Here is a 26,996-nt window from a genome sequence, read left to right on the forward strand (position 1 = left end):
GGCCTTTCTAAATCAAGGTCATTTCCCAGGCCCCAGTTTGACTGAGGCAATGCCTATTCGATAACTAAGGGCAAGACAAAATATTGAGACAAAAGATGGCCTAACTTACCATCACAAAAATATCAATTTGGGAGAGGAAGACCATCAAAGTTTCTTGCCAGAACAGAAAATAATTGCTATTTACACTCATTCTAAACCATCAAAAGCTGACTGGAGTGGGGAGAAACTTGAGGTAGGGAAGCTGATTAGAAGGCTATTCCAATAGCACAGATGAAAAGTGATAAGGTTCTGAACTAAAATGGTGGCTAATGTGTGAATAGAGACAAAGGGTTATATATGAGAGATTTTGTGGAAGAAATTACAAGATTTGGCAACTGATTGGATAGGTATGGTGAGTGAAGTGAGGAGTGAAGGATGACACCAAATTTTCAACTCTGGGTAATGGTAAGGAGAATGGTATCCTCAACAATGATGGGGAAATTTTAAAGAGTGTGTGTGTGTGTGTGTGTGTGTGTGTGTGTGTGTGTGTGTGTGTGTGTGTGTCTATGTGTCTGTGTGTGTTCAAAATGTTCAATAGGGTGTTTGTGATACAGGAATGATGCTCCAGAGAGAGATTAGAGCTAGATAAATATATCTGGGAATCATTTTCTCAGTAATGATAATTGAATGCATGGGAGTTAATAAGACAGCCATGAAAGATTCTAGAGAGAAAAGAGAATAGGGTCAAAAACTAAGTCTTGGGAGAAGCCCACAATTAATGATCATGGCATGGATGAAGATCCAGCAAAAAGAAAACAGGAAAAATTGGTTAAACAGATAGGAAGAGAGCCAAGAGAACAATCACATAAAGTCAAACGGGAGAAAGTATGCAGCAGGAGAAGGTGGCCAACACTGGCCAATTCTGCAGAGGGGTCAAGAAGAATGAGGATTGAGAAAAAGACATTTTTGGATTTATGGATTCAGGGGGCATTGGCGATTTTTTTCTGTTGAATGATGAGGTCAGTAGACAGATTACAAAGGGTTAAGAAAGAATAGGAGGAGATGAAGTTTAAGTGCCAAGCATAGACAATTTTTTCAAGTAGTTTAGTTATGGAGGAAAACAATAGTGTAAAAGCTTAAGAGCATGAAAGGATCTAGTGAGTTGGGGTTTGGTTTTGTATTGCTGTTTTTTGAGGATGGGGGAGGCACATTTTTATGCAGCAAGGAAGTAAACTAATAGCTATGGAGATAATGAAGATTAGAAAGATAAATGGGATGATAGTACAAGCCACCTGCTGGAGAAGATGGAAAGGGATGAGATCAAGGGCACAGGTGGAAAGTTTGACCTTGGAAACCTGATGGGCTACCTCATCTTCAGAGACTACAGTGAAGAAGATAGTGGGAGGTAACATCAGAGGGACGGGAGAGGAGGTTGAGGGACTTCTCAACAAATAACCTTATTTTTTTCCAGTGAAGTATGAAGTAATGTCCTCAGCTCAGAGTAGGGAGGAGAGAATTATGGGGTTCTTGAAAAGAGAAAAAAAAAGATTTGGAAAAGCCACTGTTGGTGATTGGGATAAGGAATCAATTAGGAAGGAACAGAAAGATTGCCTTGCTACTGTAGCCCAGTTGACATTAGCTAGTCTAAATGTGTAAGCATGGTTTGCTTGGTTTGTGATTTTATCCAGTTCTGTTCAATAGCACACGAGTAGTAAGTAGTGACGGAGGTAGGTAGTAAAAATAATCAAGGGTTGGTGTTGGCCAGGCATAACTGGAGGTAAGACAAGGGAACGAGGCATTTGAGAGTAGTAGAGAAGAGTGTAAAATTGTGTTGATTCACTAAAAGGGTGAGGTTGGGAAGGGAGGAGGGCATAACTAGTGCAGGGGCAATGTTGTAGGGTAATACTGACAAGTGGAGAGACAAATGTCATAGCTAGGATAGATTTGAGAGGAGTACGACATGGGGAGAGATGGGAGATAAAAGATTATACTCAGATAAAAGAAACTCAGAGTTCTTGAACATAAAAGTAGAATACTTTTGGGTGATGGTAAGATGAAAGGTATGATAATAATAGCTAGAATTTGTATGCTCCTTTATAGCTTGCAAAACACTACTTTAATAATATTATCTCATTTGATCCTCACAACCACCTTGGTAAGCAGCTGCTATTATTATCCCCATCTTACAGACGAGGAAACTGAGGCAAAGTTTAAATGACTTATCCAGGATCAGATGTAAGATTTGAACTTAGATGTTCTTGAGTCAAAGTCTAGTGGTTTATCCACTGCACCATCCCTTTGTGTGGTTGTAGTGAATTAGAAGAGTAGATCACGAGTATTGGGTAGATTGAGGAACTTGATGATTTGAGAGATTATCAACATGTATGCTGAAATACCTTAGAATGAAGGGAGGAGTTGTGGTTGAATAAAACACTGAGTCAGGTGTTGAATTCATTGAGAAAGGATGAATGTTGTTTGCTCCTGGGAGCAGTAAATAACAGTTATGGGAATCAGGATTGGGCAATAAATATGGATTGCATTTATGTTAAAGGAGGAAAGGTACTGAGTGATAACGGTGGAAGGAGAGTCTAAGTGTGGCAATGAGGAGCACAGTGTATTCTGATACCCCTCATGACCAATAAGCCAGAGGAAATGATAAAAAGTTTAGCTAGTACAGGAAAGGGAGGAAAGCCATAGTGTGGTCAAGAGAGAGCCAGGTATCAGTAAGAGTCAGAAGATGGACAGAGCACAAGAGAGGAAATGGTAGAAGATGGGAGAAAAAATCTAGTTTTGAACTCTGCCTCAGACATTTAATAAATGAAAGATACTAATCACATCATTTAACACCTCTAGGCCTCAGCTTCCTCCTCTATAAAATGGGAATAGTGTCATTTACCTCATGGGGTTGTTATAAGTTTCAAATGAGATTGTTTATATAAAGCACCCTAAAATCTTCAAGTCTTTAACACCGTGAGTTACTATTAGCTAATCTTTCTGAACTTTCTCCATAGTGGACTTTCTCCTGTTTTTCCCTCATTAACCAATAACACCTATCCAACACTTACTTCAAAAGGTACAGAGTGGGGTACAATGATAAAGAAGGCATTGTCTATGCCCTGCAGGAGTTTCAACAGAGCTGAGGATCTCAAGTTCTAACTTAAATTAAGGAAGCCAGGTTAATAGTTTCCTTCACGACCAACAACTCTCTCCTGCCCCTCTGTCCTCAGGGAGAGGAGGATGGAAAGGGGTGAAAGAGTGACTAATGACCCTAGAGAGTGAAGACTGTGGAACCAGTTTCAGACTTAGGCAAAGCAAAGTAAATGGCATGTGACTGACTGAGAGCAGCAGAGAAAGGAAGGCTGGTGGACATCCTAGGTGGGGGAAGCCAGTGACCAGCACACACGTGCCTTTGGATACCTGGAAGCAGCAATGAAGACTTGAGCTCTTTTCTGCAGTGGGGAAATGTAGGTCAGGCAGATCCAGTCTGTTCAGCAGCCACTCCCGCCAATGCAACCCCCTCGCCCATCGCTGAAGAAGCTGAGCCCGAGATGTGTGGGGTGCAGCAGAGAGATCAGTGATCTGGCAGGAGTGGAAGAGAAATAATAGGCACCCAGGTGCAGGGGATTTCAGCTGGAAGCCATGCCTGGGGTTCATTAATGCCTGCAAGCCTAGGTTCCCTCACCTTCCCTCCATTCCTTCCCTTCTCCTCACCATCCCCTTACATGAACAAACACACTAGACTCTATTACTCTCTTAGCCTCTGAACAGCTACACAGTTGAGACTCTGCTCCCACAGAATGGCACTGTATTTTAAGAACAGGGCATAGACCTGTAAACAAACAATAAACAAAAGCAGATTTCTTCTGAAAAAAAAAGAGAGAGAGAGAAGGAGGAAGGCATTTCCATTTCTCTTCTGGCTGTAGTCATTGGGAAATAAACAAGTGACTCTGCCTGCCACATACACTTAACCCTACACAAACGCAGCTGTCAGGAACACGGTGCCTCTCCCTTGTCCTTTCCAATAAATAAATGATGTGCTGAAATAACCTCTTTCCCACTGGGCCTGAAGATTCACAATCAATTCCACCTGTATAGGGAAGGTCAGGAATTTTACTCCTTCAGCCTTATAAGGAGGATCAAAAAAGAGACAGCTCAAGTAACCTGGCAGCGCCCCAGCCACGTATCATGGCTGTCTAGTGTGAGTAACACAGCTCAGCTCCCGAGTTCACATGAGGCTCTCTGCCAGGCATGGGAGGGGGCAGGTTAGAAGTGCACACATCAGAGGCAAGAGCAAGTTGGCAGTTTGGGGTTAGTGGGAGTAGAGGGCAGAGAAAGAAAAGGAACTAGGGAAAACAGAATGCTCCAGTTGTTCACTGATAGGGTCAAATGGAGGAGGACATCAACAATCCCAGCAGTATCCCAGTGGCAGATTGTATGGGTGTGGAATTGTGAAACTCAGAGAAAGAAGCCAAACTGTATTCCATGAGAGAGCAGGGAGAAGTTATATCAGGGGTGGGGTTAAGTGGGGAAATCCTGCTGCATACACAAGGCAAAGTGAAGGTGAGAAAACAAAAACCAGACCTGAATGGAAAGAGGCAAGCAGATAAGCAGAGTTAGGAAACCCAGGGACCTTGAAAACACCTAACAAAAAAGAAATGGTATCAAGAGAAAAGAGCTTGAAGGAAGACTAAAATAAGGGAAGAAAGGGAGGTGAGAGCAGAAACACACACACACCACACACACACACACACACCACACACACCCAAGACATGGGGAAATGTGAATAGCTAGAGAGCTGTGAGCCACACGGAGAAAGAAGATGAGGCTTATGTTAAGAGAGGGAAAGAAAAAAAGAGACAATCTACCACATAGGACACACAATAAGCAGGGAATTGAGGGTGACACACAGCAGGGAGACACAAATATAAAATGAAGCGGAGAGCTGCACAAAGCAGGGGGTGGGAGAGATATAACAGTGCAGAAAGAGACAGCAATATAGTTAATAGATATGCACAAAGGGAAGAACTAACACAAAGAACGGAATACACACATAGTGAGGGGCTGTTAGACACTCAGCAGACACACACCAGGAAGTCTGTCATGGATATGAAATGCATAGGAGAGGAAAAATATAAAGGGAAAGACATAGACAAAGAAAACTGATTAGGGGTGTGTGACATATTTAGCAGACACATATAGACCAAAGGGGAAAAGGAAAGTATATGCAGCCAAAACAGAGGAGATGAAGGAGAGGAAAATTTAAAGCCAAAGAACAACAATAAAGAATACAGGGGATGTGCGTGCACACACACACACACACACACACACACACACACACAAACACACACATACACATACACACACACCATACATTGAACTTACACAGCGCTAAAAACATTTATGGATCAAACATACTTATACCAGAGCATGTGGCATATTTGGAAAAAACACATACACATATATAAAGCTCTCTGGGGAAACGGCATACATTAAAATCCAGATAAGGGAGAGTATATGCTCTTTCATCCTTCTCACATGCCCTGAGCATGAAAATCATGAAGACAAAGACTAGAGGGGTGTAACAACCAGCCGATACACACATATAGAGAGAAGCAGTGCCTACAAGAATAGAGACTCAAGGTGTTCCTGACAAACACTTATAGTAGGCAGGTGTCTGAGGTGACCAATCATGTTAAGTCATTTCTGGGGAGAGGGGAACACTGAGGGAAGGTCAGCTTTGTGGATACAGATTCTGCACCACAGCTGTGTTCCGTGTTTAAAGATAATGCTACTGATGGTGATTTCCATCCAAGGGGGTGGGTGAGGCTGAGAAGATCAATGCACAGCCAACAGCCTGCATTGTGTGCCGAGCAAAAGAGGGAAAAGCTGTCTTTCAATTTGCAGCTGCAGTGGACATGTGCAGAACTCAGCACTGTTTATGCATTTGCTTTTTAGGTTTGTGTTTTTCCCAATGCTTTTGATCAAAAGCAACAAATCCATTTGCTGATTATTGCTTGCCAGGCTAGAATAACTGCTGCCTTCATTCCTTTACAATGCAGGTGGTCCTAGAGAAGAAGAGAGGGGAGAAACAGGTAATGCAACTAAGGGAAGGTAAAAACTAGAGGCCATTTCCCTAGGTCGGTTCCAACCTGTACCCACCATCTTGAAGATGAAGATCATTGGAAAAATAGGACCTCCGAGTAGAGCTGTCAGGACTCAGGCAGTATTTTCCTTGAAAATAGGCTGTGCCCAGTAGACATGGGAATATAACTATAAAAAAAATCAGATTGATTTTTTAAGATCTTGATGGGACCTTAGTGGTCATCCAGCACAGAGGTGTCAAAAACTTGTTGCTGCAGGAACCAGATTAGAATGTAATTGGGAAATGTTTAATAAAAGAAAAAAAATACAATACAACATAGCTAACATTAATTTGTGGTTTTCTAAAACTATATTCAGCCTGTAGGGAACTGTTTCTATTTTGAGTTTGATACTACTGATCTAGTCCAACTCCTTTGATTTAAAGGTAAAGAAATTGAGGCTCAGAAACTGAGAGATTAGGTGACTTTCAAGGTCACACAGGCAGAATGTGGCTGAGCCAGGATTTGAGGCTAGGTCTTACAACTCCAAAGCTAGCACTTACAATCTAAACTCTCACATGGCATACACATACATATGGCTCCCATACCACACAATGCACATGCAGACACACACATCCCACACTGTACACTTAGCACAATTCAATGTATATCCAAATGCAATACTGTACAATAAACCTTAAATGCCTACTGCATGCAGTGGTAGTTTTAGGTGCTGAAGAAAACATAATATAGGCAACAGTCTCTGCCCTTAAGGAATTAGGGAGCTAAGACACTCTCACAGGTAGCTAAGATACACAATATAACATCATTAGACAGTTACAAAACAAAGTGCTATATGAAGTCTGAAGGCGAAAGTTGTTACCAACTAGAGCCATGGGGGAAGGCTTCAAGAGGTAACAAGGAAGAATTCTAGGCATGAGAACAGCCTGAACAAAAATACAAACACACAGCTGCTACATCACACTCACATACACTCACAGAGCCCTCTTACTATACACACAGACTCCCCTTGCTATACACAGAGTAAATAAACGTTCATACAACTCCCATGTACATACATAGCAACCACATTACACACTTACACACACACACCTTACACACACAGTTCTCTTACTGCATGCACACACACACTGTTTCTATATTATACACACACACACAGCTCCCATACTGTGCACACACATGCACTCAGTATAATCAGATGCAGCACCCACAGCACACAGGTCCTACTCTGTACCTACACACATACAACTTCTACAAATAGCAGCACATGCATGTAAACACAGTTCCCATATTGTGCAGAGAAAGAGCTCCATGTTGAAGGCAACACAGGTACATAAGGCTTCCAATTTCATAAGCATCAATACTCCGAAAAGCTGGGGGGGAGGGAGCTACTGCTTCCCGTTATTGCCTCCTTCCTGCTCCCCTTCCCCCTTGCTGCCTGGGAAGCCTCCAGAAACTTTCTTCAGGCGGGAAAAAGGTTTGACACCTTCAACCCTTCAGTGCTGTCCAGTTTTGGCACAGCCAAGGAACGAAAATTCTTCTCAAACTGTACGTCGACCCCCTCCCCTCAACCCACCCCTACCCTGATCTCCATGCCCCTGTATCTTCAGTCCAAGCTTCTGGGAAGGATAAAAGACTAACTGGCTCCCCCCCAGGACCTTGGAGAATAAAGCCACTTGGGGCTACCCCAGGTTCGGGAGAAAAAGGTTTTGGTGGGAGGGGCCACGACAAAGGGAAGTGGGCTGAGGCACCTGTGGGGTTCACCGTAGACTGGAGCGGACTCCTTTGGGGAAGCGCTGAGGTGGGGGCATAGGCGGTGGTCGCCATGACGCCTAGGCTGAGTGCCGGAGCCTCGGCTGTAGCAGCGGCTGCCGCAGCAGCAGCAACAGAAGAGGCTGCTGGAAGGGTCTACCGGGATCTGGGAGCTGTCCCTTCAGCACCACCCGCCTAGCCAGGCCTGGCCCTCAGTCTCTTCCAGCCCCAGAAAATGGGATCTTCTAATCTCCCGCTGCAGCCCACACCCACAGAGGCTGACTGACTGAGAGGGCAGCTCCAGCCCCCACAGAGGGAGCGGCTCTTGCGGCGGGGAGAGAGGGAGGTGGGTCTGGGGTCGGGGGTGATTCCCCAAGAGCCAAGTCCAAAGAGCAACCTGTCAGCCCTGAGCACGAACAGCTGGCAGTTGTCTGATCACCCAAGCCTGGAAGACAAGCAGGAGACGTCGCCCTGGATCCCTCCTGCTAGACACACACGCACACACACACACACACACACACACACACACACACACACACACACATACAGAGACACGAGCGCGCACACACTAACATCCAGTGGGCAGCATCAGCAACAGCAGGAGCAGCAATGCTAAGAAGGTGGCCTGGGAAGTTTCGCACTTGTATCTTCAGACGATTCCCGAGATTGCAGGTAAGAGCTGATTCCTTCTTCTCCGAAAATCGGCTTTGCCAGGGGCAGAGCTGAAAAAATCCAGGGAGCTCAGCACACAGAGCACGAGGCTCTGGGGCGCGGAGCCAGGAAAGGAAAGAGGGCCAGGGTAGAACAGGTTCCTGATTAGCTGACAAGAAGGATGGAGAACTAAGGGAGGTAACAGGAGGGACACACACACACACACACACACACGACTCTCCAGCTGCCCATAAAGAAGCACTGGAGAGGAGGAACGCTCTAGGCAGGGAAAGTAGTGGCGGGTATTAAATCACCATTTTCTTACTATTTGAAAAGATAGACAGCAGTTTTTGGCTCCAAAGCCTCCTCCATATCCATCCAAAGCCTTGTTTCTCTTATCAAGACGTCCAATTCCCAGGGAGCGAGCTGCATTGGGGGGGTAGGGGGAGCGAGGGGCATCTACACGCCCACTGGGATCTACCTCAGCTTACGTTTACTTCCAATTTGACTGCCAGAATCAGAGATGCAAGGATAGCTCACTGAGCTGTCCAACGTGAGGAGAAAAATGCCAAAGTGTCAACGGACTGAGGGGACCTGAGGGACGAGAGGTGGGAGATGTGGTTAGCTATTGCCCCACCCCACAGAAATGCTCTGAGTAGGTATTGAAACAAGGGATGAGTCCACCCCAAGGGATGGGTCCACCTCTCACATCTACAAGGAGGTCAATCCCCATCCCACCCCCACCCCCAACTAACCCAGAAAAAAAATCACCCAACAGAAACTAGCAAAAACCTAGTCCAACCCCAGGAACCGTTACGTTAGAATGCGCGATGTGATCCTGAAGTCTTGCCGCTGAGGGTAGGAGGGGGTGGGGAGATGAGAGGAGAGGGAAATCCCAACGCTAGTCATGCGTATCCCTTCCCCTTTGGCGCTCATCGCCTCCTCCCTGTTCGCTCAAATTCTAGGTGTAGCTCCTCGCCAGTGTCCCGAGTATCCCCACGATGACAGGCCAGAGCCTGTCGGATTTGTCCGAAGCCAACTTCGAGGATAGTGAGATCAGCGTCAACGTTGGGGGTTTTAAGAAGAAGCTGCGCTCGCACACGCTGTTGCGCTTTCCTGAGACCCGGTTGGGTCGCCTCTTGCACTGCCGCTCCAAGGAGTCCATCCTGGAGTTGTGTGATGACTATGACGACGCGCAGAACGAGTTCTACTTTGATCGGAACCCGGAGCTCTTCCCCTATGTACTGCACTTTTATAACACAGGCAAACTACATGTAATGGGAGAGCTCTGCGTTTTTTCCTTCAGCCAAGAGATAGAGTACTGGGGTATTAATGAGTTCTTCATCGACTCTTGCTGCAGTTATAGCTATCATGGAAGGAAGATGGAGCCTGATCAAGAGAAATGGGATGAGCAAAGTGACCAGGAGAGCACTACCTCCTCCTTTGATGAGATCTTGGCCTTCTATAATGATGCATCCAAATTTGATGGGCAGCCCTTAGGCAACCTCCGAAGACAGCTATGGTTGGCCCTGGATAACCCAGGCTATTCCATTCTGAGCAGGGTATTCAGCATTCTTTCCATCATGGTGGTACTAGGCTCCATTGTCACCATGTGCCTCAACAGCCTTCCTGACTTTCTGATCCCTGATAGCCAAGGCAACCCAGAGGAAGACCCAAGGTTTGAAATTGTGGAACATTTTGGGATTGCCTGGTTCACCTTTGAGCTAGTGGCCAGGTTTGCTGTGGCCCCAGAGTTCTTCAAATTTTTTAAGAATGCACTGAACTTGATTGATCTTATGTCCATCATCCCCTTCTACATCACCCTGGTGGTCAACCTGGTGGTGGAGAGCTCTCCCACCTTGGCCAATTTAGGCAGGGTGGCTCAAGTCCTCAGGCTCATGAGGATTTTCCGCATCCTAAAATTGGCCAGACATTCCACTGGCCTTCGGTCTCTAGGGGCAACCTTGAAATATAGCTACAAAGAGGTGGGACTCCTCTTGCTTTATCTTTCAGTGGGCATATCAATATTCTCTGTAGTGGCCTACACCATTGAGAAAGAAGAAAATGAAGGTCTGGCCACAATCCCTGCCTGCTGGTGGTGGGCAACTGTGAGCATGACAACTGTGGGCTATGGTGATGTTGTTCCAGGGACCACAGCTGGGAAGCTGACTGCCTCAGCTTGTATCCTTGCTGGCATTCTTGTGGTGGTGCTGCCAATAACTCTGATCTTCAATAAATTTTCACATTTTTATAGGCGACAAAAGCAACTTGAAAGTGCCATGCGCAGCTGCGATTTTGGAGATGGAATGAAGGAGGTTCCTTCAGTCAACCTAAGAGACTACTATGCCCACAAAGTTAAGTCACTGATGGCAAGTCTTACCAACATGAGCAGGAGTTCACCAAGTGAACTAAGCTTAAATGATTCCCTACATTAGCCTGAAGGTGTGGCTCCATCATAATCATCAAGACCATACTGATGGTTGAGCTGCATTTTGTGCTCCTGGCATGGCTCCAGGCTCCATGGGGTTACAAAGTAAGGAGAAGACAGAGTCCTTCAGTACCTTACCATTCTAAATGGAAGGAGATGCCTGATCAGTGTACACCCACGATCACTTCCACAGCATGTAGAATCTTTGATATGGGGTGGGGTGACTAACACTATACCAACTTTGCACTGAGAAAAATGCTAAACTTTGTGCCCGATGAGTATCCTGAATGCCAGTTTTTCTATACAAATCACTCATCATATACCTATCCCTGATGTTCCTGGTGCAACACTTTCAGTCTGCACTCTTGTTTCCATGTTATCGTATGAGGACTGGATAAAAACTGTGTCTCTCCAGTGGGAGCACTTGTGAAGTCAGCAATGAAAAACTCAGATTCAACTCACAAGAATGTGAAAAAAAACTCAGTCATGCATTCATTCCTCAATTTGCTTCAATGCTCAAAACAGAAAATGTGAAATTAAGCACATATCACCAATGCAACTTTCTGTTTTTCTTAGAACTTAACCTGTAGTTCTGTGGCTTGCATGGGTGCATATCTTACTACTGTTATTTACGCAAATATTACCTCCCTGGAAATTTAATTTGCTCAGTTTACACATGCATTGAAAACTGATCCTAGTTCAAGAGCAAAAGCATTGGGAAAATAGCGTTGATCTAAAATCAGGCTTAAACCCTGAACCTTAGGAAGCTTCTTGGTGTGGGAAATAGGAGTAGTGAGTTTCTCATTATTGGAGGACTGCAAATGGAGTGGACATGCTATAGAGGGATTTCTGCCTCAGGAATGGGTTGAATAGGGTGATCTCTAGGATTTCTTCCAACTCTGAGAGTTTCTTATTCTTAACTGGGAATCACATTTATGAAGAAGATACCCTGCTTTCCTGAGAGTCTTTCCAATGGGAATCCTGCCTTAGACCCAGTATGCATAGGCCTGGGATGAATAGATTTTTTTTCAAGCTGTATTTCATGTTCTGAACAATTTTACCAAATTCTGCTGGGTCATAGAAATTAGCAATTTTTTTCACTTGTCATTTTTTAAAAGACTATGGATTAGGTTATTCTGCCTCTTCCAATTACTAAGAGGTTTATTTTACTGTCTAATGAAAGTAAATATTTCATATTTGATATGCAAGGCAGCAGCTTGGAAACTGTCTTTTAGTATCCTCCTCTGAAATCTCATTAAAAATGAGTGCATGTTTCTTTCTGAGAAAAATTTACTCCAGTAATTTTGCTTCTAGGATACATAATGTTTTATATGATATTATAATTACCTTATAAGGGGCTTCCTTCTTTGAAATGGGGAACTCAAGGAACATAAGCATGTACTCAGAACACAAATGATATGTGCATGGAGTAGACTGCAGGGAAACCTTATATATTTTTTTGAATTAACTGTCTTCCTTCTGGGAACAAGGTAGGGCTGGGATGGGGAAGGGAGAGAAATGGGAAAATTGAAAAGGAAATGGTATAAAATATCACAACTAATCACAAACTTTAAAAAAGTTGAATGCTGCATAAAGTACCTTGGAAACTTCTAAACATGCTGAAAAACAGGTTAAAGGAATACACATATCCTACTTCCTTTGGTTCTTAGGATCTTCTTCCTGCTCTTTGCTCCCCGATTACAGGACTCCTGAGCTATCACATAAAAATGTGGATGGAATCCTGAGCCCCTTTGTATAACTGCTCTGTATCCATCATACTATATGTTGTGTATTGTTTCCAAATTGACTTCTATTATATGTCTTTGAAAAGACTGTAGATTCAAATGGTCTAAGCATGGAGTTGGCTAGGATTTTCATTAAGGCTCAGATCCTTTATTTTCACGTGGCACTTACCTAAGTTACTGAATTTTGTGTGTCTTGATTTCCTTTCTCACTAGTTGAAGTCCCTGCTAACCTCATAGGGGTGCTGTGAGGAACCTTTAGTATTTGAAAAGTATTCAAAAGATATTTAAGGGCTGAGTTACTGTTCTTATTAAGAGAATTTTGGCTTGAGTGATTCTCTGAATGCACTAGGCACTTCTGATTGCAGATGTGGGTTCAAATTCTCTCATCTGGATGGAGATTCATGGTAGGATACCTCCCAATATCTAATGGACAATCTCTCCCTCTCTCTCCCTCTTTCCCTCCTTCACTCCCTTCCTCTTCCTCCTCCTCCTCCGTCTCTTCCTTCTCCTTCTCTCCCCTCTCTTTCACACACACACACACACACACACACACACACACACATACACAATATGAAAACCTGAAAAGACTGAGAGGCAACAGATTGAGAAGTTCAGGGCTATTTCACAGATTTTTGCAGACAAAATACCTGACTTTCACCAATATTTCCAGAGATGGAAAGTCAACAAAATCACCTCCAGATTGTTTTGGAGGCAGGTGGTGTCAGCTACCTTATCAGGAATGCCTGAGAATGTTTTCATTTGCTTTAACCAATTTTATTGGGCCCCATATTGAGCATGTTATAAAGTGGCTATTAATTCCTTATCACAGGATTGTTTGCAAGGAGACAGAACAGTACTCAGTTGTTCTAGATAGAATTTTTTCTTAAGCAGTATTTCATTATAAATGATGAGGTGTTTCTGATGGTTGTATTCATTTTAGATAAGTTAGCTGGAAGGTTCATAATTCATTGTGGAAACAACTTACATTTATATGGTGCCTTTCACCTGGGGGAAATCCCAAAGTGCTTTAGAAACTGTTTTTAACCTCTCTTGTATATATAGTCATGTAGAAAAGGATCTTGCCCCTTCCTGAAGCAGTGGTAAATCTAGGAGGAAAAGTTTAATAGCACTACCTGTTTAATAGCCTAAAGTAAGTTTTGCAAACAGCAGGTTCAGAAGGAAGGGAAGACTAACCTACGTGGCTTCAACAGCAGACTTCATTTTAAAGAGTTACATGATAAATAATCTAAATTGATCTGGGACCCAGGGAAAAAATGTTCTTCCTCTCTGAAATAGCACCATCAAATCATTAATGTCAATATGTGGTCCAGACTTAAGCTTCTCAATTCACCTATAAAATAGCACCTCTAGTTACTAAAGCTTGGTTACATTTCAGACTAGAAAGGAAGAAACTCATCAGGACCATTTTTGGTTTCCTTTTTATAAAGAATACTAGCACAAGGTGATTCCTTTAGGCACTGGCCCAGCCAATCTGACCTACAAACCTGGTTTTAATTCCCTTTAAGAATATTTTAGCTATAAAAAGAACTCAATTCACAAGGCTATTGATTGGTGGATGCTTTGTAGGCAAAGAAAGGTTTTGAGAGTTGCTTGAAGATTAGTTTGGGAAAAAATACAGGGGCCCATTTTTTTTTACACAGTACATGATGGGGACTTTAAAAGTTTTAGATTGGGGAAATGTCACTATTCTGCCTGAGCAAATTATTTGGTTGATGTGGATTATATGGTTACAAATGTGAGCTTTTCTTTTAGAAAAATCAACAAAAACAAAACCCAACAATAACATTTCCAAGTTTCATGGGTTTGCCACAAGGCAGAGGCATGTTGTAATGCCAAACTGTAGAAGACCAGAAGCCCAGAAGGTGGTACTTGATACTTAATATTTGGGTTTATTTCTACTTATCTTATTACTCAAATAATTTAACCACCTGCTAACTCTCTTCTCATTTAAAAAATTATTTGTATGCACTTAGGCTCGTGATTATCTGTGCTGACTGTTTGTTATCTATTTTGAAGGCTCAATGTGTATTTCTTGTGTGTTTTTACCAGCACGACCTGTTACAGAGTTGTAATTTTAAAATTTGAGAACGTTGTATTTATGATGTCAGTTTTAACACTCATTAACACACTACTGTGCAAGCATTTACTGTAACTTCAAGTGAACTATTATGTCTGATTGCTACACTTTAATCCTCATGCCTGGGACTCCATAATGAGCAATAACACTGACATGCTTAGGAATTCAGCCTTGAACAGTATTCAGATTAGAGAGAGAGAAAATTATTTAATTTTCTTTAAAAAATTTTTGAATTACACACAGAGTAGCAAGCATCAGAAGGAAATACAATGTTCTGAACCAGAATTCTTGATCAAGAAGGCTGTGTGTTTTACAAAAAATATGGGAAGGAAAAGATTTTTTAAATCTTCCCAGAATAGCAAGTGTTAAGATGAGACTAAGTTCTTTTTCTCAGTAGAGCTGTGTGGGTAGGGTCAGAAATGCTAATGGAGTCATACCAGTGAAATTCCTTGGGGTCAGTACCTTTGTCTAGTCTCCAAAGCAGTAGATTCACTTTGAAGGAGCTGTCCTCTCCCACAAAATTCACTACTTCCTCATTCAGTGTTCCCTTAAAGTTCTCTGCTGGGACTTTCAATTGCAGGGCATCACATGATATTGATGGACTTCCTTTCTCTGTGCTAACATCCCTTCCAGATAGCAAATTAACTCATTAAATACATCAACTTGGATTGGCTGGGTAGCTGCGATTACACAGATTTGAAGGTTGATAAGCTTCCATTTTAAACCTGAGTTGGGGGGGAGAACTCCACAACATTTTTTTTAGGGGAAAAAAGTAACATAACTTAACACTGTGCAATATGATTTCATTTCATAATGACCCTGTTCCCTTCTATATCTGCTTTAAGGAGAGAGGGCACTGAAGACCCATCCATTCATATTTCTGCTTCAACTCAACAAAAATTCATTAAAGACAATTATGTGCCAGGTACAGTGCTTGGTACTAAAGATTCAGAATAAAAATGAAACAGTCCCAACTTTTAAAGAGCTTAACATACTTTTGGGTCTATCATTACAGGTAGAATTGAACAGAATATTTAATAACTAAGTACACACTTAGCACAGTGCCTGGCATACAGTGGGCACTTAATAAATGTTTATTGATTTGAAAACTGTCTAAATTTTACTGTCCTGCTACTGTACTTTCTTTGGAAACCTGTCTAATGATTTAAAGAAAAATAAAATTCACTCTGGATGAAGCTTTGAGGTCAACTGCTTCCCAATTTACATTTTCTCCCTTTTTAGAAACTTGGCAGCAACTTGGCAGATTATCATGGGCCATTGGGAGTTAGTATGAGGAACCACTCTCCCTTTTATCTAGACTAGAGGTAGATAGATTGCCTCTTGTGCTACCATAGTTTAATTCAAATGGAGAATCACTGAACTGGAGAGAGTATCTTCTCATTCCTTTTCCATAAATAGAACTATCAATAATCCTTGGTATTCACAACCAGAACCTAGGTAATTATTTTCTAAGCATGAGAGGCTGAGAGAAAGGTAAGTGCTTTAAGAGCACTATATAACATCTATACAGTGCTTTAAATCTTAAGCGAAGTGCTTTATATATGATCTCATTTGATCCTCACCATAACCCTGAAAGGTAGGTGCTATTATCCCCATGTGAGAAAACTGAAGATGAGAGAGAGGTGAACCCAGGGTCACACAATTAGTACATATCTGAGGCTGGATTTGACCTGACTCTTCCTGACTTCAAGCACCTAGAACTGAGGCAAATAGAAGTACTCTGTTTTAGTTTAAGAAGATTCTTCATTTTAACTAATATCTCTGCAATTTCTGTGTTTTCCTTCTAGCTTCTCATTCTAGCAGGGGTATAAATGGTTGTCCAGGAATATTTTTGAGCCAGAATGTCTTGCATCTTAGAATAGAAAGCAAAAAAGCAAAAAGAAAATGCCACTAAAACTCCCTCTTTTGGAAAGAACTTCAAATGTATTCAAAATACCACCTCTCCCATTGGTGCCTCATTGGTTAAGAAGTGTTTTAACCTATGCCAAAGATTTCACCACCAGATCTACCAGGTAGCTGGACATCTGTGGTCATACTGGAGATTGGAAAATTCAATCATGAAGCATTTATTTTTGCCTCTTATGTACCAAGCCCTGGGCAAGCGGGTATGCTGGGGATACAAAGAGAACAAAGAAATGGTCTCTGCCCTCAAGATGTTTGCATTCTACTGGGAGAAACAATATATACACACACGAACAGATACATCCTTAAAGTAAATACAAACTATACACCAGGTAAAGGGAAGATAATTCTGGGTCATGGACACTGGGAACAGAGGCATAGGGAAGGCTTCTTGTAGCTGGTGGCTCCTGAGCTGAGCTTTGAAGGAAACTAGGGATTTTCCAAAATGGCAGTGATGAGGGAGTACATTCCAGGCATGGGGGAAGGTCATAGAGATGGGAGACAGAATGTTGTGCACAAGGAACAGCACATTGTCTTCTATTTTTTCATTCTTTTGGTTTTGTTTTACAATGCTTTGATTTCTCATAAAGTCACTAGCTTCCATTTGCTCCATTCTAATTTTCTTCAGTGAGCTTTTGGACTTCCTTTTCCATCTGGCCAATTCTGCTTTTTAAGGCATCCTTCTCATTGGTTTTTTGGTCCTCTTTTGCCATTTGGGTTAGGCTATTTTTTTAAGGTATTATTTTCTTCAGTATTTTGGGGGGGGGTTTCTTTAGTAAGCTGTTGACTTGTTTTTCATGATTTTCTTGCATCACTCTCATTTCTCTTCCCAGTTTTTCCTCTACTTCTCTTGCTTCTCAAAATTCTTTTTGAGCTCTTCTATGGTCTGAGACCAATCCATATTTTTCTTGGGGGCTTTAAATGTAGGAGCTTTGGCTTTGTTGTCTTCTTCTGGTTGTATGTTTTGATCTTCTTTGTCACTAAAGAAAGATGCTGTGGTCTGACTTTTTTGTGCAGTTTGCTCATGTTCCCAGCCAATTGATTGAGTTTTAAACTCTTTGTTAAGGTAAGGGTCTGCTTCCAGTGTGGAGAGTGTACTGTCCCAAGCTTTGGGGATTTTGTGCAACTGTTTTCAGAGATAATTCTAGGGACCTGTAAATTTTCCATTCATCCAAGGTGGTGTGATCAAGGGCAAGGTGTTTACTCCTTTCCTGGCCAGTGCTCTGGTCTATGAGTGACCACAAGCACTCTTTTCTGCCTTGGAACTGTAGGGAGGATTCACTCTTCACTGCTACTACAAGCTTCATCCCACCAGTGCTCCTCCTCACCCTAGGACTGCCACCCAGGACTGGGACCCAGATCCAAGCATGGGCAAACCAAAAGAATCCTGCCTCAGCGCCAGCAAAGAGATCCCTGCAATCCCCCTCTGATCAGCCACTCGATTCCCACTTGTCTGTGGGCTGAGAGCTCTAGAAGCAGCTGCTGCCCCCAGGCTGCACTGGGACTTGGCCTGGGACCAAGCTTCTGTCTCACCAAGATCACAGACTTTTCCTACTGACCTTCTAAGTTGTCTTTGACATTTGTGGGTTGAGAAGCCTGGAAACCACCACAGCTGTCCCTGATTCAGTCCTCTGAGGGCTGCTCCAGGTTTGCTGAAGACTGGTCTTTGCCTGCATAATCATGCTGAACTGTGTTCCTCTCCCAGCTCAGCAATCAACCATCCGGGTTGTCTTGGGTTGAAAATTCGTTTCACTCTGTCTTTTTCTAAACAAATTCTAGAGCCATTTTTTACAGGTATTTGGAGGGCTTTGGGGGAGAGCTCAAGCAAGTCACTGCTTTCACTCTGGCATCTTGGCTCTGCCCCCCAGGAATATCAAATAGGCTAATTTTGTCTGCAGGGTAGAGTGAATGAAGGGGAATAATGCGCCATAAGCCTGGGAGGGCAGACTGGAGTTAAACTGTGAAGGGCTGTAACTGCCAGGAGAGTTTGTATATGATCCAAGGGACAATAATGAGCCCCTGGAACAGGAGAGTAACATGGTCACATCCTGACTTTAAGAAGGTTGCATCAATAGCCGCATGGGGGCACCTGCAAACTGTTCACCTGCCAAGCCACTCCTTACTAGGTCTTTGCATCCCTTGCCCAAATCTAGATTGTGCCACAGATTCCCACACAATTCTAGTGAGTCTTCTCAGCCTTCAGTCCACAGTCACAGGGCCACTTAGGGCCCATCAGGAAATATATGCCTCTGGAATCTAGCAAAATGCTAAGACAAAGCAGCGGTGGGGACATGCTTAGCACAGTGCCTAGGACATAGTAGGAGCTTAATAAATGCTTATTGACTGTTGGACTGCATGGAAGGATATGAAGGACAAGATAAAGTGCACTTCAAAATGGCAAAGTTTGATGTGGTTCTGCCATATAATGAAGGGAAGAAAGGATTAGGAAGAGGAAGAAAGAGTGTCTGGCATCTTCTTGGCCACACCTCCTACTAAGATAAGCAAAAGGTCAGTGAAGAAAAGGTCAAATAGAGAAGGAAGGAAGGAAAGAAAAAGGCAGAGGAGGAAGCTGGGAAAGGGGAATAAGCAGACAGCAAATTAGGGGGAGTAAAAGAGTAAGTATTTAACAGCATTTGTAACCCATATGTCACTGGGGCCCAGCCCTTGATGCAATTAAGAAGTTCACCTTGGGGGCCTCTCTCAATAATAATTTCCATGGTTTCTTTTGTCAACATCTGGAGCCTCCCTTCAGAGTATCAGAATTTGGCTTGCATCTCTCATAAGCCCTCAGTTCCCCAGACATTTAGAGAGACATTAGATAGAGAATGGGTTTTATTTTCTTTTGTCTGAGACTGTGATTTTATCAGTGTAAGAAACACCTTTTTACTAATGCAGATCTGCAACTATTCAGCAATTTCTAGGCTGAGAGACTTGCCTGAGGCGCTAAGAGGTTAAGTAGAGTCAGTCATATCAAGTTGGTAAGTAAAACTCTTAATCTCAGGGGAGAAAAGTCTCCTTTGCTTTCTGGAGGTCATCCAGCAATTCTTTCCTCTGGGAGGGGGGAGCAGCTCCCCTCTGAACCTATGCAGTTCACATGAGTTATGGAATTATCAAAGCAATGGACTTGAGTTGTTCCTTTGGGGCCAAGCATACTTCTTGATGCCATGGTCCTCTTGAGAACAAGGACAAACAACAACAACAACAACAACAACGATAAATAGCCTGTGGTTCTCTCTCCATTTTACTCAGGCTGCGTTTTCCTGTCTTCTCTCCCACCTTCGCTCTTCAAGGCTTCAAACACTTTTCCTCCATCTCCTCCCTTTTGTCCACCTGTTCAAGTCTCATGGATGTGCAGGCCTCAGTCTAGATCTGGGCATAGGCCAGTATCTCTGAGTCTCAGTCCCTCTCTGAGTGTGAGGGTTTGTCTTCTCCTGTGCCTCTGTCACCTTTTAAAAGCCAAGTCTATGTGTTACTTAGTGAACTCTTAATGTGCTGTCCCCTCAGTGATTCTTATTGCTATTGTTTCTCATTGCCAATGGGCGAAAGAGGAGAAGGAGGAGGAGGAGAAAGAAGAAGAAGAGAAAGAAGAAGAAGAAAAAGAAGAAGGAGGAGGAGGAGGAGAAAGAAGAAGAGAAAGAAGGAGAAGAAAAAGAAGGAGGAGGAGGAGGAGGAAAAAGAAGAAGAAGAGAAAGAAGAAGAAGAAAAAGAAGAAGGAGGAGGAGGAGGAGAAGAAGAAGAAGAGAAAGAAGAAGAAAAAGAAGGAGGAGGAGGGGGAGGAGGAAAAAAAAGAAGAGGAAGAAGAAGAAGAGGAGGAGGAGGAGGAGGAGGAAGAGGAGGAGAGGAGGAGGAGGAGGAGGAGGAGAAGGAGAGAGAAGAAATCAAATCTTGTCCAAGAGGCAGTAGAGGGAAAAGAGAATCCTGCCCAACTCTTCTGGGTTTGACATGTCTTTTTGGCCTTACAGCTAAGTTCTTTTGTGCTCATTACATGAAAGTCAATATAACATTCTTCAAGGTAAACAGTGATCTCATGGTCCACAGGCAGACTTGCTTGGAACATAACTCTACACAGTTGCACCTGTATCTTGTCTCTTCCCAATTCTACACCAGCCTTGAGTCCACAATTAATTTATACAATCCCTTTCTAGCAGCTTCAATCTCCTCTTCATTGTCTCCTTTGATCTTTTGCTATCATTCAATTTCTCTCCCTTTTTTTTTTTTGCTGCCAAATTCCTGGTGTCTGTGGCTTACTCCTGTGGCTGCCTCCACTTCCTCTTTACTACATTGCTCCAGAATTTGTCAGCTGGCTGTCCTTTCAGCCTAATCTCACATTACTGCCATTCATTCACTCTATGCCAAGCTCCAACCAAACTGGGTTGTCTCCTGGTTATTCTCGCATTTCATTCCACTCTGTCACACCTTCATGCATTCATGCAGGCCACTCCTGCAACCTGAAATGTGCCTCTTCTGCATTTCCATTTGGTGAAATCCTTTTCTTTTGTCAAGAGCTCCTCCTGCATGAATTCATCTATTTTGAGAGGTAGTATGGTACCAGGGGAAGTAAGCTGGATTTAGAGTCAGAGGTCCTTAGTTCAAATCCTGACTTACTGAACGATCAAATGAGATAATATTTGTGAAGCGCCTAGCACACAGTAGTCATTTAATAAATAAATGCCCGTGACCTTGGGCAAGTTTCTTAACCTCTCTAGGACTCCATTTCTTCCTCTGTGAAATTATAAGGTTGAATTAGATGACGTCCTAAGATCTCTCCCTATTCTAAATCTATGATCCTATGAAACTCCTTCATGAAATGTGCCCTGCGCCAAGTAAGTTCTTGGCACATATTAAGTGTTTGCTAAATGCCTTATCATTTATTGATTGATTCATTAACCATCACCTCCCTCCATCTCCAGTTGATCATGATCATTCCCTCACAAATATCTCTAATGCACTTACTTACTTTCACATTTTAGCTATCTTTATCTGTCTTATTCTACCTGAATTCCCACTTACCTGATTATATGCCCTTTTATCCCTATTAAATTGTAAGCTTATTGAAGGTACAAATTATGTTAAGTGTTTATCTTTCTATCCTATGCACAGCACAATGGCCTGCACATAGTAGGTGTTTAATAAATGCATATTTAGTGCCTTCTTGAACCCCACTAATCTGGCATGTTCCACTTAAACCACTCTCTTTCAGGCCAGCAATTAACTTATTCTGTTTTTGTTTTTCAGTTATGTCCAACTCTTCAAGACTTTACTTGGGGTTGTTGGAGCAGTTTGCCATTTCCTTCTCCAGCTCATTTTACAGATGAGGAAACTGAGGCAAACAGGGTCAAGTGACTTGCCCAGGGTCACGCAGCCAGTAAGTGTCTGAGGCCAGATTTGAACTCAGGAAGATGAGTCTTCCTGACTACAGTACTGGCAGTCTATCCATTGAACCACCTAGCTGACTCATTCTAGCAGCTAGAATCTAGCTAATCTGAAGAGATATGAAGTAAATTGGAGTCAAGAAGACCAGGATTCAAATCCGGCCTGTGATACTTACTAGCTATGTAACCATGTACAGGCCAATTAATGTTTCTGACTCTCAGTTTCTTCTGTAAAATGGGCATAATAGTGTCTGTTTGCTTCTCTCCGTATCCCATTGCTGAGCCCAGTGCCTCACATACCATAAACATATTTAATAAATGCTGAAAGTAGAGTAATACCTAACTCACAGATTTGTTGAGGTTCAAATGATAGACATACATATATATATATATATATACACATATACATATATATTTTATATATATATATATCACTGGGAACGTTAAAGAACTACAAAAATACCCTCTATTCAATTCAGTGGCGTTTTCTCAGTCTTCATCCTTGACTTTCTTTGGCAGTGTTGCCAAGTCTTTGCTTTCTCAGCTTCTCTGACTCAGTACATTCCCTCCGACCTCTATGATGACTCTGACTCTGCATTTTTTGCTTTCTCCTCATCTTCCTCCCACCCTCTAAATATGGATGTTCCCCAATGTTCTATCCTCAGATCTCTGTTCTCTGTACCACTTTTCCTCAGAAATATATTCTCCTCCCACATCTTCAGCTGTCACTTCTCTGCAGAGGACTCCCTAATCTATATCTCTGTGTTCCCTCTCTCTCTCTCTCTCTCTCTCTCTCTCTCTCTCTCTCTCTCTCTCTCTCTCTCTCTCTCTCTCTCCCCCGTCTCTTCTCTCTCTCCTTGCCTCTCTCCTCTCTCTCTTTCCATCTTTCCTCTCTATTTCTCTGTATCTCAGTCTCTTTATCTGTCTTCCCTCTATCCTTCCTTCTATCTCTCTGTCTCTTTCTGTCTCTGTCTTTCTGTGTCTATCTCTCTGTCTCTTTCTGTCTCTCTCTGTCTCTGTCTCTCTGTATCTATTTCTCTCCCCCCACTTCCCTCCTACTTTCTACCCTACACCCATTCTTAATGGACATATCTACCTGAATGTCCCACTGGTACCTCAAACTCAATGTGTTTAAGACGAAACTCATGATTTCCATCCCTTGATAGGCTCTTCCTCATTTTTTCTCTAATTTTGTTAATAGCACCAGCCTTAATCTTCCTAATCGTTCAGACTCTTTGCTCTCCCTCAGGTCTCTCATTTAACCAATTAATCAATCTATCTACCTATCAATCAAAGTCTTGGGCATTCTTCTTTCATAATCTTACACCTATCCTTTCCCACTTTCATTAACCTAGTTTAGGAGGCAGCTTAGAGTACTGGAAAGAGCACTGGACAAAGAGAGAGGAGATTTGGGTTCAAGCCCCTACTGTGTCACCACCTATGTGACCATGGGCCGTTACTCTTTTCCTCATCTGTAAAATGGGTATACACATATATTAAACATATATAATATATGGAGAAAATGTATGTATATACAGAAGAGTATATATACCTATATATGTATACATGTGTAATACATATATGTATCTGTGTATATATTTCTCTACATAAAAACATATGTATACACAGATGTATGTATAAAGATAAGGGCAGCTAGGTGGCATCATGGATAGAAAGCACCGAGCCTAGAGTCAAGACCTGAATTCAAATACGATCTCAGACACTTACTAGCTATATGACCCTGGGCAAGCCACATAATCCTGTTTGCCTCAGTTTCCTCATCTGTAAGATGAGCTGGAGGAGGAAACGGCAAACCCACTGTAATATCTCTGCCAAGAAAACCACCCAAATAGGTCACAAAGATGAAAACAACAAAACATGTAAATGTAAGTATATATACATATATGCATACACATATATACATATATATGCGCATATACATATAATGAAATACACATGCATATATGAATAATAATAATTCACATTTGCATAGAGCTTCAAAGCTTACACGTTATTTTACTCAGAACAGCTCTGTGAGGCAGGAAATATATATACACATATATGTACATATATAGTATACGTATGCACGTTTGCATATACACACATAATGTATTCACATATGTATATACATACATATGTGTATGTCTGTACACACACACACACACACACACACTTCATGCCTCACAGAGCTGTTCTGAGTAAAATACTTTGTAAGCTTTGAAGTACTGTGCAAATGTGAATTATTATTATTCAGGAATTTAGTCTGTCATGCTTGGACTATCCCCTGGCCGCATGGTGTGGTGGCAGAATTTTGGATTTAAAGTCAGAGGCATTTAACTACTTGTGTGACCTTGGACAAGACTTGTTATATCTCTTGGGCCAGTCATTGCCAAGGTTGCCACTATTGTATCAATCAGTCAATGAACAGGTATTTTATGGCTACTATGTGCCAAGCCCTCCTATTTGGATGGTCAATGGCGTCAGTTACCTCATCCATCAAAGGAGAGCCTTGATTAGCTCTAGATCAGGAGTCCTTGTGACCTCTAAGGTGCCTGACAGCTCCAAGTCTATGAGTCCATTACAATAGTTGGCTACTCAGGCTCTCTGTCTCTACTTTTCCTCTAACTCATCCTACAACACCACTGGCAGATTAATCAATCCAACACAAAGCATTTATTATTAAGCACCTACCATATGCCAGGCACTTTGGCATTAGAGATACAAATACAGAGTAAAATGATCCTTCCTCTCAAGGGGATTAAATTCTGCTGGGATTCATCTTTTTGTCTTCATCTTTCCTCTCTGCTTTTGCCTTAGGTAGCACCCTTTCCTTAGCTTTGTTAATCCACATTATAAATCTAGGCCTGCCTATCATAAGAGGTGGGCATGAAAGGGAACCATTTTGAGAGGAAATGAAATTGGATGGGACAAACCCCTGAGTCCTGCTATCAGGAGTTTGGAATAAGACTTTTAGGGGAAACTAGGAATGAATTGCTATATTGGGGAGGGATGTGTGTGGTTATTTAAGTTAGAGATTATACCTTGACTATGTTATTGTTCTCAAAGACTAACTACCTTATATGGCCACCTTCTGACTAATTTCTGCATATCTGGCCCTTGTTTGAAGCAGGTTTATGAGGTTACTAATTTGGCCTCAGATTGCACATGCCTTTCTGGGGGAGATGGAGAAGAGAATACAGATTTTTTTCAGGGCATTTCCCACCCCCATCCCCATTATACACTCTCTCCAGTGCCTATATTTCCAGACATTTAAAGAGTTCTGAGCTATTTTCAGACCTACTATGAAAAGAACAGAAGTGTTAACAGCCAGACAACGATCAAGCCATTTTCTAACTGGAGAGTTGGCATGACTCACTTTTGATCCGTCAGCCTATCGATTTTTTTCTTCAATCCCAGCAGGGCTGCCACTACTGTGTAAGGTGAAGGGGTTGAATTGTAATCAGATGTGTTCAGGGCCAATTACCCAAAGGCCGTGAACTAGGTTTCCTTCTCTGCATTTCTTTCTATGGGGAGAAGCAGGAGGGAAGAGGTGATGGAAACCACAGACCACACCAAGCTACAGGGGTTCTTTGGGTTTTCTTATTGCCTGCTTCTGATGAATCCCAAAGCTAGTTCTTCTCTCCCTGCTGTTGTCTGATCTGCGGCTTCAGGGCTGCTTCTGGAATAAGTCTCCTGTTGGGAACCACGGAGCTACTGCAATCCATCTCTGGGTTCTCTTCTGCCACTGACTCACAATATGGCCTGTGGTAAGTCACATATAATCCTATGCCAGGCCTTCCTGTGTCCTGGGTAATCTGGGAATAATAATGTGGATTCCATGAGGGTTTGGAGCTCAGCTGTTTGCCAAATATTTGACAGACTCAGAAGGGAAGTATGACATAAAGGCACAGTATTTAAAATATATTGTTATGTGATGATCCAATTTTAAACCATGAGATCATGGATGTTCAGTAACTCTTTCTATCTTTTTAAAGCACTATCCATTAAGAAATGAATCAGGAAACTCTTTTCAAACATATACATACACACTGAAGGGGGAACCATATTGCTAAATATGTATCAGAAGCATTTATGCTAACAGCTAGGATGATTTTGAATCATGGCAACTGGGGGTGTCACATAGAGATATTCGATAATAGCGCTTTGTACCATGTACTTGGAGCAGACTGAGGCCCAGCATATAAAGTATGCTTGAGCTTAGAACGGTAATGAGCTAAACAAACAACACGGGAAACAAGGGGAGGGAGGGAAAAAAGAAAGAAAAAATAAATGTATGTAACTTTATTATATATTTAAAAGGCATGGCAATAGATTTGCAGTTTCATGTGCAATGGAATGTGTTATGGAAATGCTTGTTTTATTCTATGAATAAATAAATTTTTTAAAAAAAGCAAAAAATCAATCACCATTTACAGAAGACCTATTTAGACTAATAAGTTTGAGTGCTAGAAAGGACTTCAGAGATCATGTAGTCCAACTCTCTATCTCCTTACTTAAAAAAATCTGTTTTATTGATATCTTTTGTTTTTTGCATCACAGTCATTTTGGGAATGCATTCCTTCTCCCTCTCTTCTGTCCCTCTTATCCCTCCACTAATTAAACCCTTCTTTATAACCTCCCCCCCCCCCACCAACTGTTAAGCAAAAACACCTGGGCACAGTGACCTCATCTGGCAAATCAAGCTTTTGTTGAATACCTAACAGGCACCAGGCACCGTGTTACTACAGATGCAAAGAAAAGAACAGCCTCTGCTTTCAAGGAGTTTACAATCTATACACAGAGACAACATTCAGTTCTAACAGTACTCAATTCTCTACTGAGAGGAAGGAGGCACACACTGCTATTCATTCTTTGCTACCATTATGGCCAACGCCCTTTCATTTCACAGATGATTTTCACAGGCCACTTTCCTATGATCATTGTTCA

At 42.3% G+C, this 26,996-nt stretch overlaps 1 protein-coding gene across 1 annotated transcript; it reads left to right on the forward strand.

Moving 5' to 3' along the window:
* The first annotated feature begins 7,823 nt into the window (after positions 1-7,823).
* KCNS2 (potassium voltage-gated channel modifier subfamily S member 2) lies at positions 7,824-15,952 on the forward strand. Its single transcript, XM_020969082.2, has 2 exons — positions 7,824-8,504; positions 9,449-15,952. Exon 2 carries the CDS (start codon positions 9,485-9,487, stop codon positions 10,916-10,918), a length of 1,434 nt encoding a protein of 477 aa, XP_020824741.1. The 5' UTR covers positions 7,824-8,504; positions 9,449-9,484; the 3' UTR covers positions 10,919-15,952.
* Positions 15,953-26,996: the final 11,044 nt, after the last annotated feature.

The sequence above is a fragment of the Phascolarctos cinereus genome, unplaced genomic scaffold, assembly GCF_003287225.1.
Source record: "Phascolarctos cinereus isolate Bilbo 61053 unplaced genomic scaffold, phaCin_HiC Scaffold_4;HRSCAF=312, whole genome shotgun sequence".
Lineage (NCBI taxonomy): Eukaryota > Metazoa > Chordata > Mammalia > Diprotodontia > Phascolarctidae > Phascolarctos > Phascolarctos cinereus.